General features: G+C 47.6%; 1 protein-coding gene and 1 pseudogene across 1 annotated transcript; one reads left to right on the forward strand and one right to left on the reverse strand.

Annotated features, from left to right (window-relative positions):
• The first annotated feature begins 2070 nt into the window (after nt 1-2070).
• LOC124965781 (polyadenylate-binding protein-interacting protein 1-like) lies at nt 2071-3551 on the forward strand (annotated as a pseudogene).
• Nucleotides 3552-9090: 5539 nt separating this feature from the next.
• LOC124965310 (uncharacterized protein C11orf98-like) lies at nt 9091-12256 on the reverse strand. The gene is made up of 2 exons (XM_047526209.1): nt 12161-12256; nt 9091-9483 (listed from the first exon to the last, which is right to left on the reverse strand). The coding sequence occupies exons 1-2, from the start codon at nt 12254-12256 to the stop codon at nt 9091-9093; spliced, it is 489 nt and encodes a 162-aa protein (XP_047382165.1).
• Between the last annotated feature and the right edge of the window lie 935 nt (nt 12257-13191).

Consider the following 13191-nt stretch of genomic DNA (forward strand, 5'->3'; position numbering starts at 1 on the left):
TTCTCTAGGTCCTGCCGTTTAACACGTTAGTGAGATATGACTTTCTACATCACAGATTTGTTTAACATTTCAATAACTGTCTTTCAATATAGTTGGTTTTCTTATGATTCTACAAATTTATTCTGTTCTTTTAAAATGTTCTTCTGGGTCTAAGGAAATGAACAGACACTTCACAGAAGAAGACCTACAAGCAATCAACAAACATATGGAAAAATGTTCAACATCTCTAGTAATAAGAGAAATGCAAATCAAAACCACCCTAAGATTCCATCTCACCCCAATTAGAATGGCGATTATCAAGAACACAAGCAACAACAGGTGTTGGAGAGGATGTGGGGAAAAAGGTACACTCATACATTGCTGGTGGGGCTGCAAATTAGTGCAGCCACTCTGGAAAGCAGTATGGAGATTCCTTAGAAAACTTGGAATGGACCCACCATTTGACCCAGCTATCCCACTCCTTGGCCTATACCCAAAGGACTTACAATCAGCATACTACCGAGATACAGCCACATCAATGTTCATTGCTGCTCAATTCACCATAGCCAGATTGTGGAACCAACCTAGATGCCCTTCAGTTGATGAATGGATAAAGAAACTGTGGCATATATATATATATATACAATGGAATATTACTCAGCCATAAAGAATGATAAAATTATGACATTTGCAGGTAAATGGATGAAATTAGAGAATATCATGCTAAGTGAGATAAGCCAATCTCAAAAAACCAAAGAAAGAATGATCTCGCTGATAAGTGGATGATGACACATAATGGGGCATGGGAGGGGTTAGTTTTAGGGTTAGAGTTAGGGTTAGGGAGGGGGGCAAGAATGGAGGAAGGAAGGACTGTATAGAGGGAAAAGAGGGGTGGGGGGAAGGGAAAAAATAACAGAACAAATCAACCAACATCACCCTATGTAAACTTATGATTACACAAATGGTATGCCTTTACTCCATGTACAAACACAGAAACAACATGTATCTCATTTGTTTACAATAAAAAAAAGAAGGGAAAACAGTATAATGAAAGTGTATCCAAAATTATAAATAAAATTGCCATTATTTTCTTATAAAAATAAATAAAATGTTCTTCTGAGAAGGGACTGAAGATCAGGAATTCTGGGGTGGCAGGGGAGCTTGAGGGACAGACTGGAGCTAAGTCACATCAGATCATGGAGAGGTGCCTGGGCCCTTAGTAGGACAGTTGTGGCAGGAACAGGTGATGCATGTGGATGACTGCCTGGAAGGCCAGGCCTGGAGGGGCACTGGAGGGGACAGCTTGTGCCCACTGTCCTGCAGATGGGCCCAGGTGTCCACCTACACCCCCATCCCTGTGCCTCTGTTGTGACGCCAGAAAAAGCCGCTCGCCCTCACCAGCCCACCTCTCCCCTCACCCACTCCTTTTTCTGAACTTGCTGCACCTGGCTGTCATTTCCTTTCCCAGTGAAATCTTTTCTCTTTTCTTCCAGGAGTCTTCTACTCTCCCTCAGAACCCAGTTCACATAGGAAGGACGATGCCCTCAGACAGCAGTGGTCACTTCCATGACTCCCTCTCCTGGGGACACATTGTGGTGGCTTTTCCACAGCCTCCCCATTTGCCTCAGTTCACTCACAGGGTTCCTGACACAGTCTACACTTAGCAGATGTCACCAGTGCGTGGAGTGGTCGAGGGAAATCAATAGGGGTCCCATCCCGGTGGAAACAGCCTCAGGGTCCAAGCAGTCTGCTCCTGCCCTCCACCAGGCCCTGGGTTCTCTTCCATCTGTACTCACCTGTCTGGAAGCTGCGTATAGCAGGAGAAGATTTCTTGGGTGACTCCTGTGGAACTGTCTGTGAAAAACAGCCCGAACTCTCTACCCCTTAGAATCTATCTACAAAATAGGAGCGATAGAGCGCCGGGTTCCATGGGGATCAGCCTGCAATCCGCTCCTCCAGAAGCTCAGAGGAACCAGGCCCGCCTCCCAGCTCTTCCATGAGGCCTGAGTGAGGCTTACCTGGGAGAGCTGGCCCACGGCGCCTCGTTCCACGTCCTATCCGGAGCACAGCCGCCCTTGGAGCAGGAGGAGCATGTCGGAAGGTTTCGATTGGGCTCCAGGTGCTGGTCAGGCCAGAGCCAGGGCCTGACCGCAGAGGGGGCGGGCCTAAGGGCCACGGGTTCTGAGCGGGGCCTGCTGATGGGTGGAGGCATCAGCCGCAGCCACAACCCAAAGACCTGGGCTTCCTGCAGGCGCCGCCGCTGCGCCAGCCCAGGATGACCCTGTCGCCTGGGGCCCAGAGCGAGGCCCCCGCAGGTTCCCAGTGACCTCCCGGCCCAGGGTGCTCCCAAAACAAAAGAGGCCCCTGAGAGCCCCACCTTGTCCACAGGATGAAATCCGACCACAGAACTCAGAGTCAGCAATGGCTAAACACCAGGTGGTTGTGGCTCCTGTGTTAATGTCTAAACTGTCTGCAAACACCCCTGAAATTTACCCATCAGGTTATTCTTCTAATTATACAGAATACTACGAGGATGTTTGTGAGGATTATCCCACTCTATCAGAACAACAGAGGATGTTTTGCAAGATCTTGTGGAACTCATCTACCAACAGGCTACATCTATCCCAAATTTCTCTTATATGGGAGCTCACCTGTGTAATTACCTGTCCCATCATCTGACAATAAGCCCACAGAGTGGTAACTTTTGCCAATTGCTACTTCAAAGATGTCAGACTGAATATGAAGTTAAAGATCAAGCTGCAAAAGGAGACGAAGTGACTGGAAAATGATTTCATGCATTTGTACTCCTTCTGGGAGAACTTTATCGTAACTTGGAGATCAAGAGAACAAATGGACAGGTTACAAGAGTAGATATCCTTCAGGTTGGTCTGTGGGAATTGCTGAATGCCCTCTTCTTGTGCAGTAAAATTACTGAAGTTGACAGGGTCAGTTTTGGAAGATGCCTGGAAGGAAAAATGAAAGACTGATATGGAAGAAATTATTCAGAGAATTGAAAATGTTGTCCTGGATGCAAACTGCAGCAGAGATGTAAAACAGATGTTCTTGAAGCTTGTAGAACTTCAGTCAAGTAATTGGGGTAGAGTTCATGCAACTTCAACATACAGAGAAGCAACACCTGAAAATGATACTAACTACTTTATGAATGAACCAACATTTTATACATATGATGGTGTTCCTTTCACTACAGCTGATGTGGATTACCAAGAGAAATATCAAGAATTACTTGAAAGAACTTTTTCCAGATTATGAAGAAAATGGAACAGATTTATCAGGGGGTGGTGATCCATATTTGGATGATATTGATGATGAGATGGACCCAGAGATTGAAGAAGCTTATGAAAAGTTTTGTTTGGAATCAGAGTGTAAGTGAAAACAGGAAAGTTAAATTTCAGCATATCAGTTTTATAAAACAGTTTAGGTATGGCGATTTAGCAGAACACAGGAAAGCAAGAAAATGTGTCACACTTATACCAAATTAAGGATGTTGAGTTATGTTACAAATGTATGCAACTTTAATTTTGTTTAACACTATCTGCCAAAATAAACTTTATTCCCTATAACTTAAAATGTGTATATATATATATATAATATTATATATATATAAATATATATATAATAGTTTATTATTTACAGCTAATTCCACTATTTTGGCTACAAAAATATTGATTTTGAAATAAATGAAATGTTGAAAGTAAATTTTGCTACCTCATTAGATATTTATAACTTAAGTTCTTGAGGGGGAAAAGTCAGTGTAGAAATACATATTACTGCAAAAATGTAGCATTCATTTTTATGTATGACTATTATAGATTTTATTTCAGTTTGATATTTATGTCTCATACTAATCACAATCATGAAATCTTTAAAGTCTTGGAATATATCAACAACTGATTTACATACGTAGATGCTATTTGATACCAAGGGCTTTAAAAATGCCATTAATGGAAAAAACAAAACAAAAAAATCTTAGAACTCCCCCACTAAACAACCAAGACCCACCTTTCACTGAGAATTTATTCTAATTCAAGAATTGTTTTTTTGTTTCACCTCACTAACTTCATTGCCCGAAGGCAATGAACATTATTCTGCTTTTATTTATATGGCTTTCTCACTTTTACTTTGTAGCATCAGTTGCAACGGCCTTTTTTTTTAGACTAGAGAATTTTACTAGATATTTGTCATTCAAGTTTTTATCTGCTTTGTAATCAATATACCTTGAGGATCACTTTTCTAATATTTCTATAATGTACCACCTCAGCCATATTTAAGTAGTATTTTTACTTAATGTCAAATCTTTTGCCAACTAACTGAAACTTGTATATAAAAGGGTTACTTGTAAACATGCATGTAAATAGTTCTGTTAATTACCCACTGTTTTAACCTTGGTACATCTGTGTCTGCTAATACAGTTAGCTTTTTCACTTTTCTGCTTGTTTGTTCAGTCTGAATTAAAATATGACTTTGAAAAAAAATAAAATAGGGGCGATAACTATTTGCATGAAGGCAGTGTGAGGATTAAGAGGAATAATGTGTGCCAAGTGCCTGGTACACAGTAAGTGCTTAATAAAGCGGTACAGAGATTCCAGTTCCTCCAAGACAGCAAGCAATCAGAATGGTGCTGTTCATGAAGGTCTGCAGGAGTTCAGAGGAGAGGGAGATGGCACTGGGTGGAGAGGCAGGGAAGGGGGAACCAGGTGGGCCTGGGTCCAGAAGCGTGGCTGGGAGGCACCTGGTGGGAAAAGTAAGCAGTGTCCAGGGTCGGTGCTCCATTGGGTTAGGCTGGTGCATTGAGTCCCAGGTGGAATGAGCACTAACTTTTCCATCATCCTCGAACCTCTTCATTCACACATGATGGAAGTGTTGATTGCAAATTGTCTCTTTCCCTTCATTCTAGAAGCACAAGGAATCTGACTTGGCAAATTCTATTTTACTAGCTGTTTTTCTGCGTGTAGTTTCAAAGTTGTTTTAGAAACCACCCTGTCATCTGTGATTCAATCTTTAGCCTTAGTAAGACAGAGCTCGATCCCACTTAGTCTAAATTAAGGGGAATTTGGAAAGGTGGTTGCCAGTCATCACCTGTGGAAACCAGTTGCTGGACCCCACTCCCTGTTTGCAGGGTCCAGTTGGGCCCCTGAGATGGTGCCGACCTCTCTCAGGTGTAAACTCTGGGATTCTGTGGGGAGCACTGGTCTCTCTGGGCAGCTGTTCTGAAGCCTCAGTGTTTGTCTTCATTCCTTCACAAACTTCTGTGGCCAGTCACACACAGGTGCCTGGGGCCATTGGGTTTGCAGTCTGGACCGTGCTTCCAGTGCTGGCAATGAGGATCAGGTCCCCAGTGTGATGAAGCCCTCCTCTCCTGCCCCTCATCCTGGCTCCACTCTACGTTCCTCCTCTGCTCCTTGGGGTGGGGAACTGGGGTGATTTGAAGGCAGGAAGGCAGAGGACTATGGGAGTTCAGAGCCTGGAGTCCACAGCCAGGTCTAGTCCTGGCCTCTGTCTTCTGCCCTGGAAGTTGTTGGGACCCTGAACAAGTCTCTCAGCCTCTGTGCCTCAGTTTCCCCACCTGTAAAATGGACGTAACAATGGCACAAACTTCACAAGGCAGTCGTGAGCATTTGTTGAATCAATAATAGTAAATTTTTTAATGCCGTGCCTGGCCCCAGGGGACCTGTACCCAGGTGTCGGTAAACCCTCTAGGTTTCTTGTCCTCTCATCCTCCCGTAGGGCTGTCCCTCCCTCCCACTGCTGTTCCACTTTGGATTTCTTCTGCCATCCTTCATTCGTTCACCTGGGCTGGGCACTTGCTGAAGACCAGACCCTGACTGCAGTCACAGGGACACACTGATGGACAAGGTCATCGTGACTCTTGCCCGGGGAGCTTTATCAGGGGACACTTGAACACATTCAGTCCATGCCACCTGGCAAGAAGCATCCCTCCTGCCTGCTGATACTCTGTAAGGCCGAGGTGGTGGAGGGGAAGCACCTGGCCCAGGCCTCACAGCTGGCTGGTGGCAGAGCCCCGTCTGTGCCTCCTGTTGTCTCATCTTGTCAGTCCCCCAGGATTCCTGGGGACTTCTGCATGCTCCTGGTATGTGGCAGCCCGAGGAAGCCATCCTCAGACAGATGGCACTCAGTGCAGCTGCAGGGCTCCCCAGTGCCCTCCATCTCATCTGTGCTGCCAGGACAGGGAATCACGGGAAGGAGCAGGGGTGCTCGCAGGCTGGAGTGACCCAGGGCAGTTTGGGAATGCTACTCTGCTCTCCTCTCCTCTCCTTTATAGAAAGGACAGATAAATGGCTTAGCTGTGGCTTGATGAGGTGGAGTGTCCCCTGGGACAGCCTGGAATAGCTCCTCTCCCAGGGCCCCTGAGGGAGCCCATTTTGCCAACTCCTGCTTTCCAACCTCTGGCCTCCAGCACTGTGACAGCATGCATTCTCTGGCCACCCATTTTGTGGCACTTTGTTGTGGCTGCCCCAGGAGAACCCCACAGTCCCTTGCCATTGCCTGTCTCCTGGCATAAAGGTGCAGCTAGAGAGGGATCCATTTTTCTAGTCCTTTGGATACTGCTCTGAAGAAAGCTCATCCAGGGTGGACCAGACCTGAAGCCCAGAGTATGGGGCTGGATTAGAGGAGGCCGGAAGGAGCTGTCCTCAGGCGCTGGCAGGACATAGCTGACTTCCTCTGGCCTTGTATGGAGCCTGCGCCCCACTGGGCGTCACTGGGCCTAAGCACAGGCAACCAGCCGGCGGGGGGGGCGCATCATAGATTTGGGAGCCACCTACCTGCAGGTAACATGTAGGGTTCTACAGGTAAATGGCAGGCCAGCCTTGTCCACCTGCAGGGCCTGCTTCCCAGAAAACACCATTCTGATCTGAGATCCAGCAAAGATGAGAGTAGTCTCATACCTGGTTCAGCCAGTGTCTCTACTGGGCACCTCTCTGTAAATTTGATATTTATTTTTGTTAATCAAAGTAAGAACCTAATCAGCATTGATTGCTGCACTTCAGATTTTTGCAACTTTGATCGATGTATGTGTTTGTGTGCTTTCAAAACATGTGATATTAGTAGGCACATATTCCTGGCTTGTGAATAAATATATGTGATTTTATCTAAATATCCCAGTGTATGCACATTGTCTGTGTGTTTTAGTTTTTGGGCTTCATGCCCTGATCCAACATGCTAAGTACTGGGGTTTGCTTAGCCTGGGCCTGAGGTTTGCTTTGATTCTCTTTTCAAAGGTCTCTGCATTTCCTGGAACATCAGTTCCAGAGAAGTGTAAAAAAGGACAGCAGGACATGCAGTGCCCCAGACAGGGCCTGGCCGGGATGGTGTTAACCAGCGAAAGCCCAGAAACAGTTCCAGTGAGATGTGACTAAAGGAATCCCAGGTCAGGCGGTGGTGTTGGGTAGCACTCTGAATCCATCAGCACAGGCTTCCACACACAGGGCTGCCATTTCTGCTTGTGGCTTAGCTGGCCCCAGCCCATCGAATGGCCTTGGGTGTCTTAAAGATCTCGCCAGCCCTGGGAAGTACATGTTAACAGGGGCCAGCCTACCACCAGGGCTGCCTCTCCCCCCATCTGGGGGTACAGACCACAGCTAGGACAAGGACAAGGATAAGGATAGAGGCAGGGAAGGTACCCAAACACTGCCGTTGGTGCGTGGAGTCCCCAGGAGGGAGTGCGGGGCAGCAGGTAGGAGTGGAACTGGGGAAATGCATGTATGCCAAAGGCCAGGAATATTCTGGGGGGTTTCTTTGTGCAACCTGATAACTCAGTTGCTGGAGAAGACGCTAGGCTGGGGTATCAAAGACAAGAACCTTTGAAAAGGGTCAGTGGGGTCTCCCTGGAATCACCTTCTCCCCCCACTGCAACCTCAACAAGCTCCCAGCTTCCAGGTGGCTTTGCCTCCTATGACCAGCACCTCTCTCAGTCTAGGCAGCATATGGTACCCAAGCCCCAGGGAAACTTGACCAGGCTTGTCAGTGCCAGTGGCCATTGCCTAGGTAGTCCCCAGCCTGGAGATTCTTGGCCCAGGAAGGGATTGGTGGGCAACTGACAATGGCAGTTCAACTTTGCATGAGCCACAGCAACCCCATGGTGCCTGCCCCCAAATTCACACGTGGAAGCCCTAGCTCCTGAGGTGATGCTATGTGGAGATGGAACATGGGAGGTGATTAGGGTTAGATGAAGGTGTGAGGGTGGGGCCCTCATGATGGGATTAGTGCCCAGAGAGGAGACACCTGAGAACTTCATTGCCTTCTCTTTCCTCCATCTGAACAGGCTAGAAAGAGAACCCTCACCAGACCCAACAGGTTCACCCCTGTCCTTAGACTTTCAGCCTCCAGCACTGTGAGAACCTAAGTGTGTGTGTGTTTTAAGCCACTCACTCATAGTGTTATGTTGTGGAAGCTTACGCTGACTCATACAGACTGTGGTAAGCAGGCAATATGTCTTTGGGTACTCTGAAATGGGTATCTCAGTGTCATGTTGAAATCCTAACACTAGGACCTATGGCTGACTGTATTTGGAGATATAGTCTTTTTTTTTAATGTTTGGTATTTATTTCATTAAAAATATAATCCAGTGAAGGAAGTAAGATGAACCATGAAGTAAAGTGACCTTCCCATCCTGGTCACACAGGGACCAAGGCAAGACTGGGATCAGGATCCTTACCCCATATCATTCCTACAATAACCTCTATTATTGTCAGAAATGGAAAGTTGGAGAGAAACAGAGATCAGGTCACCAAAGACTAGCTCCTCATTATTTTTGCTCAAGCAAGTCTATGTTTCTAGACTATCTCCATCCATACCCATAGACCTTTTCATGGACCATCCACCATTTCTGTACTTTATCACACACGTCAGTCAAAGCTCTAGGGATTTATTATAAACAGAAGTTGGGCTCTCTTGAATCTTTCTTTTCTACCCTCTTCCCTCCCAAAACGTCCCTCCAGGGGAAGTCAGTAAGCCATCATGTAAGAGGAATGGGGATGAGTGAAAGCAGGTAATGCTTTCTTCAAAACCCTCGGAAACAGCCACCAAATCCTGTTGGGTCCAGTTGAAAATCTGGCAGAAGAGGTAAGAACTTTAGCTCTCATTCTCAAGATTCTCCATGTCTACATCCTGGGGGGGTTTGATCTTCTTCTGTCGTTTGGGCTGTGGTTCACTAGTCCTGGCTGGTTTTGAAGGGACTTCAACTTCCATTGCTACCTTTTCTTTCTGAGCAAGCCAGATCTTCAGCAGGAGTTTTCCACATTTCTTCCCTGACAGAGTAATATTGCCACGTGCACTGGATGCCCACTTCTTGAGGTGATGCCGTGTGATCAGCCCTTCATCTATCACAGCTCTGACCACCTGATGCCTCAGTTGCTTCTCTCCATTTAACACCCACCAGTGCTTGAACAGCTTCTTCTTCAGTTCCGTTTGGGGCCAGTTAATCTTCCCCCTGGACCCCCCATGGGTTCCTCCTGGAGATGCTGTCTTTACAGTGACAGCCAAGTCAAAATGAGGTCACTCAGGCCAGCCCTAGTGCAACCTGACTGGTGGGTGTCTTCATGAGAAGAAATGGGGATTCTAGATACATTGTGAGGGAAGACACATGTAGGCAGCCATCTGAAAGTCAAGGACACCAACCCTGACCAGGGCACCATGTCAGACTTGAGCCCTCCAGAACTGACAGGAAGTGAATCTGTGCTGTGCAAGCCTGCCAGTCTGCAGCACTCTGCTACAGCAGCTGCAGGAAGCTGAACCAGCAGGGCAGCCTCCAAAACAGCCTCCATGATGCTTCCTCCCAGGCACGAGCCCGTATCCACAGAGAAACAGGACCAACAGAATATGTATGTGTAAATATTAACAGATTTATTTTAAGGAAGTGCACAGGCAGGCAACAGGCTGGAGACTCAAGCAGGAGCAGACACAGAATTCCCTCCTCTCCAGGAAAGCTGAGTTTGGCTCTTGAGGCTGTGACTGATTGGATGAGGCCCACACACATTATCAAAGCTCTTCTCTTTTACTTAAAGTCTGCTGATACAAGTGTTAACCACACCTGTAACCCTTTTTTTGTTCTCCAGAGAAACACCTGGATTTGAATCTCATATAGTCCCTGGGTGCTACAGCCTGGCCCCATTAGTTGTCCCCCACCTCAGGAGTGTGGGCTGGACCTGACACTCCATTTCTAGTGAGAAAATAGAGCAAAAGTGATGGACTGTTATTTCCAATATTAGGTCATTAAAAGACTGTGGCTCTGCCTGACCCCAGTCTCTCTCCTCTGTCATACTAGAGTGGGGTGGATCTGTGGAGAGGCCCACGGGGCAAGGAACTGAGGGAGGCATCTGGCCACCAGCCAGCAAAGAGCTGAATCCTGCCAACAGCCACATAAGCAAGCTTGGCAGTGGACCCTCCCTCAGGCCAGCCTGGAGATGACTCCAACCCCACCAACATCTTGACTGTGAACCATGAGCCAAAGGACCTAGCTGAGCCACACCCAATTCCTGACCCCCAGAAGCTCTGAGAAAATAGCCTAGCTTCCAGCTGCTCAGGGGTGGGGAAAGTTGTCAGGTGGCACAGGTAACTGATCTGCCATCTGAGTCCCTCTGCATTCTTCTCTGGCTGGCCTAGCTGCTTGCAGATCCAGGGAGGCCAGAGCCTCCTACTTCCTGTGCTTCTAGTGGCTACTGTCTACCTGGATTACACACCTGCTCCATCCCAGTCCCGACTTTTCCCACCTGGCAACAACTTTTCATCTTCCAAGGCTCTGATATTATCTCTGCAATAACAGAATTTAAATAGTGCCTCCCCTCTCCTCCCTGAGGCCCTCATCCCTGTCCCTTCGTCCCCTGCCTGGATAGATACAACTTCTCCACATACCTTGGCCTCCTGCCTCCTCCCCAAAGCCAGCTGTATTCAAGCAGGGACCCTGTGCTGGGCTCACTGGTCCACCCTCGTGGACTTGAAGTTCTCAGTAATTTTTGATCAGAAATTTTTGGTTTGCATTTCGCACCAGGGGCTGCAAATGACAGAGCTGGTCCTGCTCCTTCCATGTTGGGTGGTTGGTTCTCTATCACCCTCAGGCCTGCAGGCTGCTGAGGATGGGGACTTTGTTAGTTACACTTGGGCTCCCAGGAAGTGCCTGCTGTGTGACAGGGCTCACTAGGAGATTGAGCAAATGTTCCTAAGCAGCAGAGGCTTCCTAGTGGCTCCACATTTGGGCGGGTGAATCCAGGCCTGGCTAGGTGAATCCAGAGGGAGTGACCTCCCTGATTTGAAGCCTGGGGGGAGCCACTCCATCCAGGTCAGTTACTCACACAGTGGATGCTGGAGGCAGAGGGGGCTGAGGCACCCCCATGCTGGTCTGGGCATTGCATGTCATGGGCCACTGAGTGCCTGTGTCAGAACACCACTCCCAGCAGAAAACCTAACAGCTGGGCTGCCATTTGAATGTCGCAAAATTGCTACTACAAGGCAGTCCATAGGGCTGGCCTGTAGTAATTTGGGGACATTGTGCAATGCCCTGGTTTCCATCCCTAGCACCACAGATGAATAATCAAAAGATCAGTCCAGGCTAGATTTCACTCACCCAAGCCAGAGGCACTTTGTGCATTTAGGGGCTTGGTGGAAAAGTGTTCTAGAAACAAGCTGGTCTTGGCATGTGAGACAAGTGGGCAGAGATGGGCTGATCCACATTAGAGGCTGGGGTGGGGCGTGGGTATCACCTCCCTCAGCCTGTCCCTTATCTGCCACAGCAGGTAAAGGCAGGAACCAGGGCTTGTGCAGGCTCTGCTGGGCCTTGGGTGCCAGGCACCAAAACTAAGGTACGCCAATAAGTAAACTCTTGCTTTGGAACTCTGATTCCATCCTGTGTCCTGAGGCTAAAGACAGGGCAGCCATTCACTGGGAAACAGAGATAAAGAGACAGGGAGGGGAGGGGCTCGGGCACCATGCTCTGGTTCCTGCAAACTCGGTTTCCAACCCTGCCCTGCATCTGATTGCCAGATGTGACCTGTCCTGGACCACTGCATGATCTGCCTGGGACACCTGCCATGGCCTACTGCCTCCTTCCCCTCCTCCCCACACCACCCCCACTCAGGAGGCATGATTCCCAAATACACAACAGCCCACCCAGGGCTGGCACCCCCACCATCTTCTTTACTGGGCTCACATGGAGGCCACAATTGACACTGCCCTTGTCATCCCAGGGCCCGGTACCAGAGAAGTGGTAGAGTTCCATGAACCACAGCACCTGGAAATTACTCATACTAGCCAGTCTAAGCCTGCCTGCCCTGCCTTTTCCATTCCTTTGTGGGAGAACCACAATAAAGACACTCATCCACAATTCCCTTCCCTCCTTCTGTCTCATGACGGACCCTGGTGCTCCCCCATGTCTTTACCCACTCCCCGTGGTGCGTGTCCTCCCTCTCTGGGAACTGTGAATAAAAATTGTCTTTCTGATGGCAGATGTCTCCTGATCTGCCTTACTTTACTTCAGATTTTATATTAATACCCTATGTAAAAACAGTAAAAACAAACAAAACCCACTCAGTCTTCCTTCCCATCACCAGGACAGGCAGAATAATTAAACAAGTACCTCTCTTTTAGTTCCCTCATTCACTTATCCCTCCACCGATCCATTTGTCTATCCATCCACTGATCCATCCATCCACCATCCACCCATCTACCCATCCACCCTTCCATCTACCCATCCACCCAACTACCCATTCACCCGCCCATCCAACCATCCATCAATCCATCCTCCCTTTGTTCCTTCCACCCATCCCATATTACCTGAGCAGTGCAGTAGTTTTCAAACATCTTCCAGAGTACAGCTTGTCCTCCTACTTTGTCACAATATCTTTTTGGCTTATGAACTTTAAATTTTTCAAAGTTAAATTTATTTCTTATTCTGTATATTATGCTTTTGGAATCTTACCACATCTTTCTCTAAATGTCCTAAAAACATTCTCCTATATTTTCTCCTAAAAAGTCCATATTTTTTAACATTTTGCCTTCTCACATTTAGGCCTTTAATCTGAGTTATTTTCATGTCCTCATCACTGAATCACCTCCCCAAAGCCCACCTCCTAATGCCATCACCCTGGGTCTCGGATTTCAATATGTGAATCTGGAGGAGACAATGCCCAACAATTTGATTCAATTCTGACATCTACGGTTGGTGCAGATCCCACAAGTTAA

Source organism: Sciurus carolinensis, chromosome 15 (genome assembly GCF_902686445.1).
Source record: "Sciurus carolinensis chromosome 15, mSciCar1.2, whole genome shotgun sequence".
In the NCBI taxonomy this organism is placed as follows: domain Eukaryota; kingdom Metazoa; phylum Chordata; class Mammalia; order Rodentia; family Sciuridae; genus Sciurus; species Sciurus carolinensis.

What these genes read in the sequence shown, in the direction of transcription:
- LOC124965310 (XM_047526209.1), bottom strand. Translation starts at nt 12,256, where the DNA reads ATGAGTAATTTCCAGGTGCTGTGGTTCATGGAACTCTACCACTTCTCT. An exon ending in GTGTCAATTGTGGCCTCCAT is followed by an intron (nt 9,484 to 12,160) that starts GTGAGCCCAGTA and finishes GTCACTGTAAAG; the next exon opens with ACAGCATCTCCAGGAGGAAC.